General features: G+C 38.3%; 1 protein-coding gene across 8 annotated transcripts in view; it reads left to right on the forward strand.

The window, feature by feature from the left end:
* CNOT1 (CCR4-NOT transcription complex subunit 1) overlaps positions 1-20,126 on the forward strand; it is a 102,043-nt gene that overhangs the window by 40,879 nt on the left and 41,038 nt on the right. For all 8 annotated transcript variants that reach the window (XR_007474200.1, XM_049703089.1, XM_049703092.1 and 5 more), the window contains exons 3-16: positions 1,894-2,001; positions 2,575-2,673; positions 3,030-3,098; positions 3,187-3,241; positions 3,745-3,948; positions 4,876-5,044; positions 6,873-6,999; positions 7,148-7,258; positions 11,075-11,245; positions 11,670-11,797; positions 13,651-13,891; positions 16,725-16,844; positions 17,606-17,728; positions 17,897-18,048. Coding sequence is in view for 7 of the 8 variants with exons in the window: in XM_049703089.1 (XP_049559046.1) it covers positions 1,894-2,001; positions 2,575-2,673; positions 3,030-3,098; positions 3,187-3,241; positions 3,745-3,948; positions 4,876-5,044; positions 6,873-6,999; positions 7,148-7,258; positions 11,075-11,245; positions 11,670-11,797; positions 13,651-13,891; positions 16,725-16,844; positions 17,606-17,728; positions 17,897-18,048 (1,877 nt within the window). In the remaining variant the exon portion in view is untranslated. The remainder of the gene's footprint in view (positions 1-1,893; positions 2,002-2,574; positions 2,674-3,029; positions 3,099-3,186; positions 3,242-3,744; positions 3,949-4,875; positions 5,045-6,872; positions 7,000-7,147; positions 7,259-11,074; positions 11,246-11,669; positions 11,798-13,650; positions 13,892-16,724; positions 16,845-17,605; positions 17,729-17,896; positions 18,049-20,126) is intronic.

Genomic DNA, 20,126 nt, shown 5'->3' on the forward strand with positions numbered 1-20,126 from the left:
AAAAAGAGAGGCTGCGATAGTGAGAGGCCCGTGCACCGTGATGATGAGTGGCCCCCGCTTGCCACAACTAGAGAAAGCCCTCGCACAGAAACAAAGACCCAACACAGCAAAAATAAATAAATAAATTAATAAACTCCTACCCCCAACATCTTCTTTAAAAAAAAAAAAAGTACCAATTAAGTCAGTACGCTAATTAACCATGATCTGGTTCCCTGACTCCTGCTGGCCTTTTTTCTGTTACTAAAATCCTTTATGTATTGTTTACCTTCTGTCTCAAATGCTCTTCCTTCATTGTATCTTTGGTTGTCGCCTAAATATTTTAAGTCTCAGTTTACATGTTACATCTTTAGGGATGGCCTCTCTGAGGTATACCCCCCCCACCACCGTCCTGTCAATATCATATAACCCTGTTTTCTTCATGAGTTAATATTATCAGAAATTGTTTGCCTGTACTTTTCTACTTCATGAGAGCTGTGGAACACATTGGTCTCCTCTGCTGTTATATTTGCTATACCTTGAATGGTATCTAGCATGTACTCAACAAATGTTTGTTAAGCCAGTTATTCTTGTTCTTTCAAGGGAGAGGTCTGGTTGGTTGGAGCATAGGTAATTCTTCTTAATTAATTTGAATTGGCTCTTTAAGATAATGTCTTCAGGGTTCCAGGGGATAGGAAAAAATAACCTATGATTATATAGATTTTAACTTTAAGATGTCTGAGGCAGTGTAAAGCTTGGTCTTACTTAACTCTCACATGTTCTGGATGGGGAAAACTGAAACTGAAATAAGTTAACTTAGCTGGCTGTGACATAATTATGATACAGTAGAAAGAGTATAGACTTTGGAGTTGGACTATGAATACCAGACTCCTAACTCATAGACTATTGGATTTTAGGCTCATGGAGTTTGAAGTGTCCACTTTCTCATCTATAAAATGGGAGTAATTTTTGGCAGAGTTGTTAAAGATTAAACCAAGGAAGCCCAGTCACATTTTTAGGCCAAAGTAGGTAGTTAAATATTTACTATTATAAAATTTTAATGTGGCATTTAATAAGCAAATGATTACTCTGCACATACATTGTGCTAAAAATAAGCTCTTTTCCTGACCTAAATGTGAAGTGAACACAACTACATAAATTCCCTTTTCTCATGCAACTTACAGTCGAGTGAGACATAGACGATAAACAGAAATTATCGGGTGGTGCTAAGTACTGTGGAGAAAAGTAAAGCAGGATGAGCGGTGATGGTGGGGCAGTTCATGTTGCTATTTTAGGGATGGTAGTTAGGAAACCTCTGACTGATGAGGTGGCTTTAGAGCAGAAACCTAAAGGAAGTGAGAGAACAAACCGCATGTAGATATCTAGAGTTTTCTAGTTAGAGGGAATAGCAAGTACAAACATTGGTAAATTTGAGGAACAGCAAGAAGCTCAGGGCCAGTACTGATATCAGACCAGTTCCTTTAGGGCCTTGCCCTATAGGCTATTACAGAGAGTCACAGTTATGTTAGATTTCAGGTTATACTTTTTAGGGGTTAAAAACAACAATGGATAGAAAAGTGATGCTCTCATGAGTCCAGTTATAAAATTGTCGCCTTACAACTTAAACATGTCATTTGTGCTGTTGTTTGGTGTTTTTGGTGTAGAGGTTGGTCAGAGCACACTGTTACATGGGGCTAATTACTGGTAGTTTTTCTTCTTCTCTCTTTCCTGCTAGTGCCTGTAGGAAACACTTAAAAAATATTTAATTATAAAATGTTGGCACCTCCATCTCAATAATTCCTAGAACGCTTGTTCCAAAATGAACAATTAATGTAATTTGGGATGTTGTCCTAGAGATGAATTTTTTTTAAAAAAGAAAAGTCACTCTTAGCAAACTCATATTTTTGGTCTTTTTAGATTGTGAATCGGCACGGTCCTGAGGCAGACAGGCATTTATTACGCTGCCTATTTTCGCATGTGGATTTCAGTGGCGATGGTAAAAGCAGTGGCAAAGATTTTCATCAGGTATTTGGGGCTTACATAGTATATATATTCACTTAGATCTAATTGTTCCATGAATTGCATTTTGGGCATAGCTGTGTAGCAAACACATAAAGGATCCAAAAATAATCTTAGCTGAATGGCTAAAAGGCAGTGGGACTTTTCCTTTTCTTGTCCTTCTCTTCTCCTGCCTGACTGCAGACCATTACAGCTACTTAGTTCAGGTTTAGAGAGCTGGGAATCAGACCTGCCTGAAGGAAGCAGGACTGTGGGGAAGTCCAGCTTGACAAGTAAGTAAGGCAGAGAGAGGATCTCTTCACCTAGTTTGAGTTTCTATGGTTTGATTCTCAATCTGGGAACAGTTTGTCATGATATTACTCCTTATAGTTATCTTGTCAGTGGACTTTCTTCTGTAGAGGTTTTGGTTTAACACCTGCTGCTAATAGACTTTGGTAGTTTCAATAGGATTTTTAAAGAGCTGATGTAGAAACAGTGTACAGTATCAGATTACCCTTTAATGTTCTGAGCAATGCTGCTTCTATTTGTGCAAGAAGATGACTGTTAGTGCTAATGAAAATTCATTTGTTATTTTTAAAGACTCAGTTTCTGATTCAGGAGTGTGCGTCACTGATTACGAAGCCAAATTTTATCTCCACGCTGTCCTATGCCATTGATAATCCATTGCACTATCAGAAGGTTGGTATTCCTTTTATCTTTAGTGGTCCTAAGAATGTGATCTTTTATTAGGTTTTCTAAAAAGGCCTTAATCCTTGGCCTCATAATATCATATTGTAAATAAAAATTTCAGATACTTTCTTTGGAGTTTTTGTAGCTTTCTAACAAAGTCAAGGTGGTTTGATAATAATTAGAATCTTAATAAAACCAGATCATGTGAAGGCTTAAGCTTGTCAGAACACAGTTCCACAGCTGTTGGTAGCAGCACTACAGAATTGTCACTCCTATGTAGCACCATAATTGGGTAAACAGATGCTTTTATAAACTTTTTGAAAATTGTATGTTCTTATTTTAAAATAAAGTTTGGTTTGTTTCAGAGTTTAAAGCCTGCACCCCACTTATTTGCCCAGCTGAGTAAAGTTCTCAAGTTAAGCAAAGTACAAGAGGTAAGTGATTTAAGAAAAGAGATGTAGGCAAAATTAGAAATAAAACAACTATTTGATTCTTTGGTCAATCTAACCCTTCTTGTTTCAGGTAATTTTTGGCCTTGCCCTCTTGAATTCTTCCAGCTCAGATCTCAGAGGTTTTGGTAAGTTTCCTTTTCCCTAAAGATCCTATAGTGAAGTTAGAGTCCTTAAAACCCGTGGGCTTCTGAGTCTTGAGCCTCCATAGTTTAGAGAGTAAGATTATTTTCTTTTGGTCTCTTTTATGTATGTATGTATATGTACGTATGGTAAAAACATAAAATTTACCTTCGTAACCATTTTCAAGTGTATAATTCAGTAGTGTTAACTATATTCACATTGTTGTATAATGGATGTCTGGAACTTCTTTGTCTTGCAAAACTGAAACTCTGTACCCATCCAAAAATTCTCCATTCCCTCTCCTCCTCCTGCCCCTGCCCCCCACCGCCAAGTCCCTGGTAACTGGTCTTTTATTTTTATGCCTACCAGCTAGAGCTGTAAAAACATTAGAGGGTGAAGGGTGAGTTGGTGAATGAGAATGATGATCACCTGTATTTTGATGATATGTGACTTCTTACCCATCGTGGTGCAAAAATAACTTGTGGTTTTTTATTTATCTCATTTCTAGCTGCCCAGTTTATCAAACAGAAGCTTCCAGATCTTCTGCGTTCTTACATTGACGCAGACGTCAGTGGAAATCAAGAAGGTGGCTTCCAGGATATAGCAATAGAAGTCCTACACCTCCTCCTCTCCCATCTCCTCTTTGGGCAGAAGGGAGCCTTTGGAGTTGGACAGGAACAGATAGACGCTTTTCTTAAGACGCTGCGCAGAGGTAAAAAGGAGTGTCTGTAGCCTACAAAAGATGATTTCTTTGGATGAACACACATTACAAAGGATTGTAGAATACAAATGAAGGCAGTGATTTACTTTTCTGTTAACTTCGTAATCTTTCAAGGAAGAGAGTATTTTATAATTTAAAATATGAAAATGATAAAAGCCTCATTATAGACAAGGTATAAAATGAAGAGCACTTACCAGCAATATTGTTATCTAAGTACAATCTTATTTCAGACTTGGTATATTTCCACGTGGTCAGATTTTTCCCTTTTAGGGAGACAGAGACTACAGTATTTGTGACATGCTCTCTTTAGTTTAAAATGTCAATCACTATCATATATCCACTTTACCTCTTGGCTGTTGGCATTGTTATGCTAAGATAACTCCTGGTTCTGTTGTTGCCATCCTCCTTCCTCTGATCCTTTTTTTAGAGATAGTGTTTAAAACAAATCTTTTATAGTGGACTAACCACTATCCAGTTTCACTCTTATTATTGTTTACTTCTTAACATTGATATAGTTTAATTTAAACTTCATTAACTTTCTCAGTAATAGGACGTTTTCCACTTGTCAGTGAAATAGAGACTGATGTACCAGTTATTTCTGATGTCTTCCTTGCATGGGAATTGATAGCCCTTTTGTGAAATTTTAAAGTAATATTTAGGGTGCAATAGATAATGGGATCCTAATAAAAAAATTAAAAATATACTTATGACCATTTTTTGTGACATAAGAACATTCAAATTTTAGAATTGGGGTTGAAGTCATAACTTGGGCTAGGCTAGCTGGATTGGAAAAACTGAATAACTTTGGTTTGAATATGGACTTGTGAAAACTCAGGTTTGAGAGGCTTTTAAAGAGTAAAAGAGGATAGTTTGTTATTAATCAATATAGCAGTTATAATTATCTTTTTCCTTCTTCAGATTTTCCCCAGGAACGCTGTCCCGTGGTGCTTGCACCACTTTTATACCCTGAAAAACGGGACATCCTAATGGACAGAATCCTGCCTGATTCTGGAGGGGTAGCTAAAACCATGATGGAGAGCTCTTTGGCTGACTTCATGCAAGAAGTGGGCTATGGCTTTTGTGCAAGGTTGGTAGTCAGACATTTTAAACTTCTGATTACTCTTGTGAAAAGCACAATGTAATTCTTTAAAGCAAGTTCCTAAAGATTCCTTAATGTATTATCTTTGCCTCAAGAATTTTGCTTCTAAATTTAATCTTCCACATATTAGTTTTGGTGGCAGCTATAAATGTTCTCATGGCTAAATTTCCATCTCTCCATCCTCCCTAGTTTCTCAAATTTAAGGATCAGAGGTTCCTAGCCTAGTCGCCATGGTAGGCAGTTTTAGCTTTTGAGAGGGAGGGCATTGAGGCAAGTGTTCATGGAACTTGCATCATTTCCCATCCATCATGTCTAATATGCTCTTCCCTGCCCGCACCCTCAATTTCCTTGCTGTACCTTGATTTCTACAGTCTTCCTTTTCTGCCTTTTTCATACCCTGCCTCTCACTTATTTTCCTCACCTGCCAGGGGCATAAAAGGAAATTGTTTCACCCTAATGGTAGCACATAGGACTGTGATATAGTGGATTGTTAATATTTTTCTGAGAATATGTTATTAAGGGCATTAATGTGCTTTGCTTTGACTTTAAGTGTAACATTTAATGTTTTTAAAACTCATACAAACCACATTTCCGCTTATGTTTGAAAGTGTATTTCTTGTGTGTGTATAAATGTGCCTGGCATAAAACTTTTGTTGATGCAAAGTGAAAAAGTTAAAATACATTTTCAGGACTTTGTACATATCAGAATAACTCTTGAGTTATCAGTATTTTAAAGAATAACTTGATTTATACCGAATATTGACATAATTTTATGTCTCTTTGTAGATACTACTGTTAACTCATATTTCCTTCTTCCATCGGTATTTTAAACGTTTTCTATTTCCTTAAGTAGGTGGATTTTACACTCCTAGCTATGTGAAAGTAACACGAAATGAAGCTTATTACTCTCTATGTTAGTAAAACTCTAGCGACTTCACTCGTTTTATATGAGTGTTTTATATGAGTGTTTCTTAACCTTGGTATTGAGGGTACCATTTTTTTTTTTAACATCTTTATTGGGGTATAATTGCTTTACAATGGTGTGTTAGTTTCTGCTTTATAACAAAGTGAATCAGTCATACATAAACTTATGTTCCCATATGTCTTCCCTCTTGCGTCTCCCTCCCTCCCACCCTCCCTATCCCACCCCTCCAGGCTGTCACAAAGCACCGAGCCAATATCCCTGTGCCATGCGGCTGCTTCCCACTAGCTATCTACCTTACTACGTTTGTTAGTGTGTATATGTCCATGACTCTCTCTCGCCCTGTCACAGCTCACCCTTCCCCCTCCCCATAACCTCAAGTCCGTTCTCTAGGAGGTCTGCATCTTTATTCCTGCCTTACCCCTAGGTTCTTCATGACATTTTTTTTTTCTTAAATTCCATATATATGTGTTAGCATACGGTATTTGTCTTTTTCTTTCTGACTTACTTCACTCTGTATGACAGACTCTAGGTCTATCCACCTCATTACAAATAGCTCAATTTCGTTTCTTTTTATGGCTGAGTAATATTCCATTGTATATATGTGCCACATCTTCTTTATCCATTCATCCGATGTTGGGCACTTAGGTTGTTTCCATCTCCGGGCTATTGTAAATAGAGCTGCAATGAACATTTTGGTACATGACTCTTTTTGAATTTCGGTTTTCTCAGGGTATATGCCCAGTAGTGGGATTGCTGGGTCATATGGTAGTTCTATTTGTAGTTTTTTAAGGAACCTCCATACTGTTCTCCATAGTGGCTGAACCAATTCACATTCCCACCAGCAGTGCAAGAGTGAGGGTACCATTTTTTGAAGTTAAATTTCTGTTTCAGTATTGAAGAATGTCGCAATATAATCATGCAGTTTGGTGTTCGGGAGGTCACAGCTGCCCAGGTTGCAAGGGTTTTGGGAATGATGGCTCGAACTCATTCAGGATTAACAGATGGAATTCCATTACAGGTAGGTGTGGAAATAAACTATTTTACAAAGTGAATTAATGTCCTGCCCTCTTTATTTTATTTATTAAATTACAGTATGATTGTTCTACCAACCAGAGCTGAACACATTGAGTAGTTGGCTTTGTTTAATTCAGATTTTAATTCTACAGAGTATCTCTGCTCCTGGCAGTGGGATCTGGAGTGATGGAAAAGATAAAAGTGATGGAGCACAGGCACACACATGGAATGTAGAAGTCTTGATTGATGTTCTCAAAGAACTGGTGAGTACACATGTAATGTTATATATTTATGATGTTAGTATGATATAGCCCAAAGAAAGAAGATTTTAATGAATAAAATGCCTAGCTGAATGAGAACTGCAGTGTTTTATAATTTCTGACTTCAAAAGTAATGAAGCAGGCTTCCCTGGTGGCGCAGTGGTTGAGAGTCCGCCTGCCGATGCAGGGGACACGGGTTCGTGCCCCGGTCCGGGAAGATCCCACATGCCGCGGAGCGGCTGGGCCTGTGAGCCATGGCCACTGAGCCTGCGCGTCCGGAGCCTGTGCTCCGCAGCGGGAGAGGCCACAACAGTGACAGGCCTGCGTACCGGGGAAAAAAAAAAAAAGTAATGAAGGGTCCGAGATAATTATGTACTGGAAATAGTATGCAATCAAACTCTAGCTTTGTTCATAATGAATTGTTGCTATGCAATTCTGAGTAGCACTGCTGAGGTGGTTTGGTAGGTTGTTAGTGTGTGGGTTTTTGGGGAGGATGAATATGTTACAAAGTAATGATTGTATGAGGAATTACTGAGGAGAAAGAAAGTCTTCTGAAATTTTTCTGGAAGGTGCAACAAAAACCCTGCCAACCTTCTTTATGGGATATTATTATAGGGATAAAAAAAGCCATACTTATCTTACTACTTCCACTTCTGAAATATCCACAGACTAAATAATTGGTCCCCAAATAAACAACGTACCTCTCCTAAAATATTGAACTGTTAAAATAAAATATAAAAAAGTGAAACTTCTAGTTATTAAAAGGGAGTGATGAAATTTAGTCAGTGAGAGAACAGTGGAGTCAAGATCAAGATGTAATGTTTTCAGTCTTGTTCATAAAATGTCAAGGAACAAAATGTAACACTAAAGACTACAAATAAATACTTCCCTAACATTCTTGATAAGGTGTCAGGTCATTTGTCTATCCTATTTCTCATTTTTAGTTTCCTACATTTGTAACTTGTAAGTAAAATTGAGTAACAGGGAATCATACTGTTCTCTGTGTGACCTTATTACTAACAGCATCAGTGGGTTTTCTTTTTATTTTTCTTAATAGTAGATGGGTTTATGGTGTTCAGACCTACTCTTTAGTAATAGAGGAGGGGAAAAAATAACACGTGATCATGGCAGAAAACTTAGAGAGTGAAAAGGAAGAAAAGCAAAATAAAACCACAGTTTTAGCACTTAAGGATAACCAGTTACTAATTGGTTTGGTTTTTTTCTTTTTTAATTTTTAAAAAAGTAATTAATTTATTTTTGTCTTCGTTGCTTCGCACGGGCTTTCTCTAGTTGCAGCAAGCAGGGGCTACTCTTCGTTGCGGTGCACAGGCTTCGCACTGCTGTGGCTTCTCTTGTTGCAGAGCACGAACTCTAGGCGTGCGGGCTTCAGTAGTTGTGGCGCATGGGCTTAGTTGCTCTGTGGCATGTGGGATCTTCCCGGACCAGGGCTCAAACCCGTGTCCCCTGCATTGGCAGGCGGACTCTTTTTTTTTTTTTTTTGCGGTACGTGGGCCTCTCACTGTTGTGGCCTCTCCCGTTGCGGAACACAGGCTCTGGACGCGCAGGCTCAGTGGCCATGGCTCACGGGCCCAGCCACTCCGCGGCACGTGGGATCTTCCCGGACCGGGGCGCAAACCTGTGTCCCCTGCATCGGCAGGTGGACTGTCAACCACTGCGCCACCAGGGAAGCCCTACTGATTTGTTTTTAACCTGTGGTTGTCTTGCAAATAGGAAAACATGCTTTTCCCTCAGTTTCATCTTTGTACTTTATTGCACTATTGAAAAACTTTTTTAAAAAAATTGCAGACAAGGACAGTTTTCCATGTTATCTGAACCTATGTTTTGATTTCAGAGAGTGCAAAGGCTATAAATTGAACGCCTTCACTGTGGATTTGAATAGTTGAATTAGTAATCTCTTTTCTTCTTCCTTTTTCTCGTATATTTGAGTTTCTGTACAATTTTTTGTAGAAAGGGAACAGAGGACAATTTCAGATACACATTGGGTTAATAATTTTTCTGATTTACTTCCAAGGATGGGAGGAGGAAACCATAGGGGCACGCCTGTGGATTTACCAAACTTAACTCTCTCTAGGATAATGCTGTTTAATAGTATATTTATGGTTTTATTCTGTCACAGCCAGTCCTTGAAACAAATTTTAGAAAGAAAAAAATGTTACCTCTGAATGCCATTGTCTTAGAGTGAATACCCCAACTGACGTTTATTCTTTGTACCATATACAAAGTAAGCATTAAAGTCTTTATGGATTGAAAGGTGTCACCTTAGAGCAAAACTAAACTGGACATAACGCTTTGGTTGGAGATTTAATTATGAAGTGTGCGCAGCCTTTTCTTCTTTCAAGCACAAAATATTCTTCTGTTTTTTCTTTCCCCCTTTTCTTTTTGGCCACGCTGTGCAGCATGCGGGGTTTTAGTTCCCCAACCAGGGATCGAACTTGTGCCCCCGGCATCGGGAGCACAGGGTCTTAACCACTGGACCGCCCGGGAAGTCCCAAGCACAAAATATTCTTATTGCTTGGTGCAGAGTGTTTGGTAAATTATCTTCTCTAAATGTGTTTCCTTTGCTTTGTGTTTCTTTAAGGAATCTCATACTGCTTTTATGAATACCTTTTCATAAAACATTTTTGAATGGAATTTTTAGTCATTTTGACATAAAGAATCTAGACCACTTTTCCTGATGCATACATTGGGATGCTTTTAGGGGAGATCTTTAGTTAATTAAGATTTTTTTAAAAAAATAAATTTATTTATTTATTTTTGGCTGCATTGAGTCTTCATTGCTGCGCACGGGCTTTCTCTAGTTGCGGCGAGCAGGGGCTACTCTTCATTGCGGTGCACGGGCTTCTCATTGCGGTGTCTTCTCTTGTTGTGGAGCACAGGCTCTAGGCGCGGGCTTCAGTAGTTGTGGCACGTGGGCTCAGTAGTTGTGGCTCGTGGGCTCTAGAGCACAGGCTCAGTAGTTGTGGCGCACGGGCTTAGTTGCTCTGCGGCATGTGGGATCCCCGGACCAGGGATCAAACCCCCATGTCCCCTGCATTGGCCGGAGGATTCTTAACCACTGCACCACCTGGGAAGTCCTTGTTAATTAAGATTGATATTTGGGATAATTTATTTATCTTTGCAGCTTTGTTCCAAGGTAGTGGAATCTTACTATAAAGATGAGGCACTAAGTGAAGTGTTATCTGTTTGCCATATTGGGATGGGAGTGTTCGTTGGACTAAAGTAGGGGAAGAGATTTCCCCTTTATGTACTCACGTATTCACGAGTATGTTGTGAACTGAAAGGTAACTTGGAGTAGCTTGCTGGTAGAGCCAGTTTATTTTGAATATTAAGAATTTACCTTTCCAAGTCTCTTTGGAAATGCCAGAAAGATTTAGATGACTTTGAGTCTATAATTAGACCATCTTGATTGAACTTCAGATTTAATATGGCTCTTTGGATAAAGCAATCAAACACTTTTGTTCATTAAACTTTTTTTTGGCTACGTTGGTTCTTCGTTGCTGTGCGTGGGCTTTCTCTAGTTTCAGAGAGTGGGGGCTACTCTTTGTTGCGGTGCGCGGGCTTCTCGTTCACGGTGGCTTCTCTTGTTGCGGAGCACAGGCTCTAGCCGCGCAGGCTTCAGTAGTTGCTGCACGTGGGCTCAGTAATTGTGGTGTATGGGCTTAGTTGCTCCACAGCATGTGGGATCTTCCTGGACCAGAGATCGAACCTGTGTCACCTGCCTTGGCAGGCGGGTTCTTAACCACTGCATCACCAGGGAAGTCCCTTTTCATTAAACTTTGAAATGCTTTTCTTTTTTAGAACCCAAGTTTGAATTTCAAGGAAGTAACTTACGAACTGGACCATCCTGGATTTCAAATTCGTGACAGTAAAGGACTTCATAATGTAGTGTATGGCATTCAGAGGGGTCTGGGTATGGAAGTGTTCCCTGTAGACCTCATATACAGACCTTGGAAACATGCAGAAGGCCAGGTAAGTGAATGATGTTTAGCTATAGAAGAGGCAAAGAATCATGGCTTAGATAGTGCCGTCCATCCATTGATTAAAATATTCTTTTAATGTAGAATTTGTTTGGCATTGCTCAGAAAAGCAGAGACTGATAAATTTTGAAGGAACATTATTATAGTTTAGTACCAGTCAGACTCAGCTGAAGTGTAGCAATCAAACTGTTTTCCCAATAGTTTAATGATGTTTGTCTCCAGGGTCACCTCACCATGCACCTTTCATTTGTCTGACTTGTCTGTGGTTTTGAAAGATCGCATAATTAAGATTTTAAAGGGAAATTTCATTCTGATGAATGAGAATTAAGATTGAGATTAGCCTAGTGAAAATGTTTCACATTTTTATAACATTCACACTCATTTATGGTAGTAAGGACTTTTTTCTCTTGTTCCAGCTCTCCTTCATTCAGCATTCCCTTATAAATCCAGAGATCTTCTGTTTTGCCGACTACCCATGTCATACTGTTGCCACTGATATTCTGAAAGCACCACCAGAGGATGACAATCGAGAAATTGCCACATGGTAAACACTCTTCATCTAGCTTTTCTTGAAAGGGTCACTTATACTTTTTTGAATTACAAGATTAATAGTGAGCCAACTACGTAGTTAAAAGGTTTAAACGAAACAGTATTTTTAGTAAGCCTACTTACCCTAAATTTTTATAAAGTAGGGTGTTGGTGGATGAAAATCTATATTTAGTCTCCTTATCACTAGATACATCTTTCCTCTTGTAATGTCTGCCATTGTATATTTTCTGTAACAATCAAATGTTAGAAGGTTTTTACTTCTCCCTTAATGTTAAATCCCTTTCTTCTCTCTGTAGATTTGCTTGCTTGCTTTATTTTTCAGTGGCTCAAAATGGCCAGTGGATGAAATCTAAAACTTTAAGCTGAATTATCTATTTCTCTGAGTTTCAATTCAAAATTTCTGCTGGAGAATCTGACTGGCTCAGTTGGTTTCTTCTGGAACTAACTCCTCTCTGGGGATGTGAGATAAAGATGGTAAAAGTACTTCCATCACTGTTATAATAAACCCACAGCTGTGCAGAGTGGGCATGGACTGGATTGGTCCCCAAAGACATCTACTTTATAATGTTTCTTCCATTTTTTCCAACCATACTCCCCTGGGACACATCTTATAAACAAAGGATGGTAAACTTCCTGTAAAGGGCTTTACAAGCCAGATGGTCTCTGTAGCAACTACTTAACTCTTTAATTGTAGCACAATGTAAATATGGGTGTGGCTCTGTTCCAACAAAACAGTATTTACAAAAATAGGCAGTGGGTGAGATTTGGCTTGTGGATGTAGTTTGCTGATCCCTGTTCTGAAAGATTGACCAAAGCAGTGGTTTTTTCTGAAGTGTGTCCTTTCCCCAGGTGCTAGCCAACATTGGATGTACAGGATAGTTTTTTTTTTTTTCTCCTGTTAAGTCTAATGTGTACGGCAGTATGTCTTCATTTTATTTTAACAGATAAAGGCCTCTTTCCATTTTATAAAATTGAAATGTCATATACATTTAATAATTCCTTAATGTAGCTATATATTCAGATTTCCCTAATTGTCTCAAGAATGCTTTTTAACAGTTTGTATGATTGAGAGTCCAAACAAGGTCCACATAGTTTCTTTTATGCTGTAAGTCTTTCTTCTCCCTTTTTTTTTTCTTAAATATAATTCTTGGCCATCGATTTAATGGAGAAGTAGGATCAGTTATCCTATAGTCTACCCTGTGGTATGGGGTATCTGTTTCCTCATGGTGTTTAATTTGATCCCTATCCCCATAGTTTTCATGGACTAAGGGTAGCAAAACCTTGAGGCTAGATTGAAGTCAACCACATTTAGCTTCTTGGGGCAAGAATAATTCATAGGGGGCATTGTGCACCTAAGTAAAAACTTGGTGTTACCGAACTAAGTGTTTGGGCTTTTTTTTTTTTTTTTTTTTTTTTTAAATGGAAGTATAGTTGATTTACAGTGTTGTGTCAGGCTGTATTTTTATGTAGAATTTTTCTTGTGTATAATTATATCTATATTTGTGTTGGATTTTTGACTGTTTCTAAACTACTATTTGTTTTTATTTTGCACTCTAATCACAAAAGTTTTTGATGGTAACTCTTTGGTAAGGCGGTCCATGGTTATGCACATGGTCAGTCATGTCTGCTGTCCTTCATCATGTATTCTCTTAATTTGGACTGCCTTTGAAATTAGTTTGAAAGCATACCAGCATTATATATTTGAGATGAACACCAATTTAAATATTTTTCAAATATTAAAAGATGACAACTTGGTTTTGTCTTGATAGCTGGTATCACTTATTTGGAAAATGAATTTTGTGTACTTAGGTTTTCATTGATAGAGTATCTTACTTCCATTCTTGTTAGGAAGAGCTTGGATTTGATTGAATCTCTGCTGAGGCTCGCAGAGGTAGGGCAATATGAGCAAGTCAAACAACTCTTCAGCTTCCCTATCAAACACTGTCCAGACATGCTGGTATTGGCCTTACTACAAATCAACACCTCCTGGCACACCTTGCGCCATGAACTCATCTCCACTCTGATGCCAATTTTCCTTGGAAACCACCCTAACTCAGCTATAATTTTGCACTATGCATGGCATGGGCAGGTAAGATATGACCATTTCTTTGTCTTAATAAACGGACATTCTTTTTTTTTTTTAATTTTTATTGGAATATAGTTGATTTACAATGTTGTGTTAGTTTCAGGTGTATAGCAAAGTGAATCTGTTATTACATATACATGTATCCACTCTTTTTCAGATTCATTTTCCATATAGGCCGTTACAGAGTATTGAGTAGAGTTTCCTGTGCTATACATTAGGTCCTTATTAGTTATCTGTTTTATATATAGTGTGTATATGTGAATCCCAATCTTTCAGTTTATCTCCCCCCACCCCATAATGGACATTCTTTCTTTTTTTTAATTTGGCTGTGCCGGGTTTAAGTTGCGGCACGTGGGATCTTTAGTTGTGACATGCAGGGTCTTGGTTGTGGCATTGGGGGATCTAGTTCCCTGACCAGGGATCAAACCCAGGCTCCCTACATTGGGAGCATGGAGTCCTAACCACTGGACCACCAGGGAAGTCCTGACATTTCTTTTTTTATTAATTTTTATTGGAGTATAGCTGCTTTACAATGGTGTGTTAGTTTCTGTTGTGCAGCAAAGTCATTCAGTTATATGTATACATATATCCACTTTTTTATTTTTTAAAATTTTAATTTTTGGCTGCATTGGGTCTTCGTTGCTGCGCGTGGGCTTTCTCTAGTTGTGGTGAGAGGCGGCTACTCTTCGTTGCGGTGCGTTGGCTTCTCATTGCTGTGGCTTCTCTTCCTGCGGAGCACGGGCTCTAGGTGCGCGGGCTTCATTAGTTGCAGCACGCGGGCTCAGTAGTTGTGGCTCACCGGCTCCAGAGCACAGGCTCAGTAGTTGTGGCACACAGGCTTAGTTGCTCCGCGGCATGTGGGATCTTCCTGGACCAAGGCTCGAACCCGTGTCCCCTGCATTGGCAGGCGGATTCTCAACCACTGCGCCACAAGGGAAGCCCTATCCACTCTTTTTTAGATTTCCTTCCCATTTAGGTCACCACAGAGCATTGAGTAGAGTTTTTGTACAGTAGGTTCTCATTAGTTATCTGTTTTATACTAGTAGTGTGTATATGTGAATCCCAATCTCCCAGTTCATCCCAGCCCACCCTCCCCTTCCCCCCTTGGTAACTGCAAGTTTGTTTTCTACATCTGTGATTCTATTTCTGCATAATTGACATTCTTTTGATGATGTTTACCTAGAGAAATTGTTAATCATGGAATTTTGACACTGAAAAAGTCACACTTCTATAAAACTTATTTTATCTTTTAGCATCATGTGGGCATTAAAGTATAAAACTTGAAAGAGCAAGGAGGCAAGACAATTTTAAAAAAATCAGTATTATGAAAGGTCTGTATTGCTAGTGTACCAGCATCCTTTCGATAGCAGTAAAGAGCTTAATCATTTATCATAGAACTAGAAGGTTCTCATTTCACTTTTTAACAGTAAATGGAAGAAGATCATAAAACAGTTTAATTGAGGGCTTCCCTGGTGGCTCAGTGGTTGAGAGTCCGCCTGCCGATGCAGGGGACATGGGTTTGTGCCCCAGTCCGGGAAGATCCCACATGCTGCGGAGCGGCTGGGCCCGTGAGCCATGGCCGCTGAGCCTGCGCGTCCGGAGCCTGTGCTCCGCAGCGGGAGAGGCCCGTGTACCGCAGAAAACAAAAACAAAAACAGTTTAATTGACATAATTTTGTTTTATCCAGATCCAGCATTTAAATTTTATTTTGGTTCCTGCTGAGATTTCAAGCCCTTGTGCTCCTGCACCCCCCACCCCTTGCCAATTTTGTAGAATATATTTGACAAATACTCTCTTGTCCATTGATTCCCCCCCCCGCATAGCCTACATTTTAAATAAAGATATATGTAGAAGCTTTAAGAAAAAGCAGTCATCTTCCCCTTTATATCAATGTGCCCCTTCCCTTTTTAAGATATTCTTGCTGTAGTTTGTTGTAAACAAGTGCTTTTAAAAATTCAGATAAGACTTTATAAATGAAAAACATTAGCCTTGGTTGCATGCCTTTCAGTCAGACCAACTCCATTTCTAGAGACTCAAATCACATGACAGTAATGTTTATCAGACATTTAACCAAAAGTTTGTAGCCCAGACCTTCTTAGGCTTTTCTCACCACATCTGTGAGGTGGAAAGGGCAGAGTGGAAGGACTTGTATCTCCACTCCTGGTTAGATACTTGTTTTGCTAGGACTTTCTGTCAGTCTAAGACAGTTACTGGAAAGTGATTTAGACAGTGATAGTAATTGCCTTGCTGTTGCTTCTGTGAGAAACATTTTCTAAATTACCATTCAACTGTACACCTTTAGATCAGTCTTCAAAGACAGGCTGTTTTCCACAAAAAAAAGAAATTGAATAATTACAAAAAATGAGCATGATCATTTGTGAAAATAGCTAGATTTAGAATGTACAAACTCTAGTCCCAGAAATACTGATAAAACACTACCCTGTGCAGCATGAGAGATGATTACCGTAAACTGTTTTGTTTTTATAGGCCAGTGATTTGTGATTTAATTTAAGGGATCATATAAACTTGATGCATCGTCATATTCTCATCATACTTCGGCTTTGAAAATGTATAGGCAGACTTTTATAGGACAAATAAATTTGTTGTATGTGACTACATGACCCCAGGGTTTTGGGGTAGGCCCCATTTGGGAAATATGGACAAAACTGCTTTCCCACAAAATAAACGTCACTGTAATCAATGCTTGAGGCTTGAGCTTTGTTGTCTGCACTGATACACCTCAGTTTTACATAAATACAAGTAAAATCAGCATTTGCAACAGCCTATCAAAATGGTCAGTAGTATTGCTATTTAACCCTCCTTTTTCTTTTCTTAGGGACAGTCTCCCTCAATCCGCCAACTTATCATGCATGCGATGGCAGAATGGTACATGCGAGGGGAACAGTATGACCAGGCCAAATTGTCTCGAATACTTGATGTGGCCCAGGACTTGAAGGTGAGCTTGGAGGGACAGATTAACGGTTTTTCTTTATTAATGATAAAAAATAACATTTTTATGTAACATAGGTGCTTTAGGAATAATTCACATGTAACTAGCTCTTAGCTAGAATGGTTGAGATTTAGAATTTTTCCTTATATTGTAGAAAGAGATTGGAAGAAGAGTGGTTTTAGAAATGTAAAAATGTTTTCATTTACATTTCACTGAATTTTGTTTGGTCTTCTGTGATATTTGTAAGGCTGTTTTAAAGCAAGTGATAATTGACCTCAGATGTAATCTGTGAGATACAATTTTTGGAGAAACTGGTTGGCTTTCAACCCTTTTGCAGATTTCATTAGCATTAACAGGGTCTTTTGATAAATAGTGTGATTCTTGATGTCTTTGATCACTGGTAATGGTGTTGTAGTTGTACTTAGGTTAGAGTAAGCCTGAGTTTAGATTTTTTTAAATGGGTAAGGATAATTTTTCACGCTTTTGTGTTTTGCTTTGCTTTAGGTTAAATTATTTGAAAAAACACAGGGTAAAGTTTATTTTGAAGGTAAAGTCATGTGTTTGTCTTTGAAATGTGATCTTATTTTAAGTAGGGACAAGTGTTACCATTGATTTCTACTAAGCTGTTTAAAAAATTATGACTAAGAAAATATTAGCAGTATGTTTTATTTAGACTTGTTTGTGAAAATAAAAACTGGAAACAGAAAATAGGACAGAAAAGTCACTCAGTTGCTTGACTCGTAGTTTCTAATATCCTTTTTCTTTAGGCCTTGTCAATGCTGCTAAATGGTACTCCATTTGCCTTTGTTATTGACCTTGCTGCACTTGCTTCACGTCGTGAATACCTCAAACTTGACAAGTGGCTCACAGATAAAATTCGAGAGCATGGAGTAAGGATTTGTCTGTTTATTACTGCTTTTAATTTTTGATGGTCAAGATAGCTTAAGAAAGTGGCAATGAAGATGTTATTGTATTCTGGATTTTAGTCATAGTGCTTAGTCTTATCTGAAAGCAATTAATGATGAATTTCAAATACAGAGAGACTTTCTCTTTTCCAGGAACCTTTTATCCAGGCTTGTATGACTTTTTTAAAGAGACGGTGTCCTTCTATTTTGGGTGGACTTGCACCAGAGAAAGATCAGCCCAAAAGTGCTCAACTTCCTCCAGAAACTCTGGCGACAATGTTGGCCTGTTTACAAGCTTGTGCAGGGTAAGAATAGCATGCTTGAAAATGACTGCTTAATATTGGAATTGGATTGAATGGATAACTGTTGATTTGAGGAAAAGGGGTTGAATGATTAAAAGTGACAACATCTAAGGTAATCCAGTGGTTTTTAAGTCCAAAGTACTATATATACTACATAAAATATGTATGAGATCTGTTTGAGTTAATTTTTTTGTATGTGGTGTGAGACAGGGTCCCAGATGCATAGTTTTGCATGTGAATATTCATTTGTCCTAACACCATTTGTTGAAGAGACTGGTCTGTCCCTGTGGAATTGTCTTCTAAAAGATCAGTTACACATAATACATGAGTTTATTTTGGGGCTCTTAGTTCTATTCCATTGATCTTGTCTATCCTTATGCCAGTACCACACTGTCTTGATTACTGTCGCTTTTTAGTAACTTTTAAAATTGGGAAGTGTGAGTTCTCCAACTTTGCTCTACTTTTTCAAGATTGTTTTGGTCATTCTGCGTCCCTTGAATTTTCGTAAGAATTTTAGGGTCATCTTGTCAATTTCTGCAAATAAATTACATAGCCCAGTGAGATTTTGATAAGGATTATGTAGAATCTTTAGATCATTTGGGGGGATAGTGCCATTTTAACAGTATTAAGCCTTCCAATTCATGAATCTGAGATATTTACCCATTTCTTTAGGGCTCTGATTTCTTTCAGTATGTTTGCACTTCTTTTGTTATGCTTATTGATAGGTATTTTGTACAAGTCATGAACCTCCAGTCTAAAGTTGGATAGAAGTGGTGAGAGCAGACAGCCTTATCTTGTTCCTGGTTTAGGAGAAAAGTATCCAGTGTTTCAGAATTAACTTTGATGTTAGCTGTGGGTTTTTTATAGTTATATTTCACATTGAGGGGGGTTTCCTAGTTTGTGTGTGTGTGTGTGTGTGAGAGAGAGAGAGAGAGAGAGAGAGATGAGTTGGGTTTGGTTTGGCTTTGGTTGCGCCTCAAGGCACACGGGATCCTAGATCCCTGACCCAGGGATGGAACCTATGCCCCCTGCAGTGGAAGTTCAGAGTCTTAACCACTGGACTGCCAGGGAAGTCCCTGTTTGGTGTTTTTTCATTAAAGCATTTTGTCAAATGTTTCTGTCTGCATCTATTGAGATGATCATGTGGTTTTTGTTTTTTATTCTGTTGGTGTGGTATGTTATGTTAATTGATTTTTTGGATGTTAGAAAACCTTGCCTTCCTGGGATAAATCTCACTTGGTCTTTGTATACACTTCCTTTTTATATGCTGCTGAATTCAGTTTGCTAGTATTTGGTGAGCATTTTTGTGTCTGTATTCCTAAGGGATATTGTTCTGTAGTTTTCTTGTGTTGTCTTTGGTTTTGGTATCAGGATAATATTGGCCTCATAAAATGAGTTGATAAGTGTCCAGTCTTCTAATTGTTGTGAGAAGGTTTGGTGTTAATTCTTTAAATGTTCCATAGAATTCAGTGAATCCCTCTGGTCTTGGGCTTTTTCTTGTGGGTGGATGTTGTTTACTAATTCAGTATCTCTACTTGTTATTGCTGTGTTGAGATTTTCTGTTTCTTCTGGAGTTAGATTCAGTAGTTTGTGTCTTTCTAGGAATTTGTCTATTTCATCTAGCTTATTTAATTTGTTAGCATACAATTGTTTTATACGATACCCCATAATCTTTCTTGGTTCTGTAATGTTGGTAGTAATGTCCTCTCTTTGAATCTCTGGTTTTAGTAATTCAGGTCTTCCATTTAGTTTATTGCAGCTCTAAACTTTATTATTTCCTTCCTTCTGCTTATTTTGGGTTTAGTTTGAGCTTTTAAAAAATTTATTAATTGGAAGGTTAGGCTTTTTTATGCTAACATCTCTGTCATGTTATATAATTATCATTTATGTTTTGTGGTGAGAACAATTAAGATCTAGGCTCTCAGCAACTTTGAAGTTTATAATAAAGTAGTGTTGACTACACATTACTGAAAGTGAGGTATAGAAGCCTCCAGCTATATTTTTGAATTATCTATTTCTCCCTTTAATTCTCCCTTCATATGTTTTGGGACTCTGTAAGTATGTATGTCTTTCTGTTGGAT

The sequence above is a fragment of the Orcinus orca genome, chromosome 20 (assembly GCF_937001465.1).
Source record: "Orcinus orca chromosome 20, mOrcOrc1.1, whole genome shotgun sequence".
NCBI lineage: Eukaryota > Metazoa > Chordata > Mammalia > Artiodactyla > Delphinidae > Orcinus > Orcinus orca.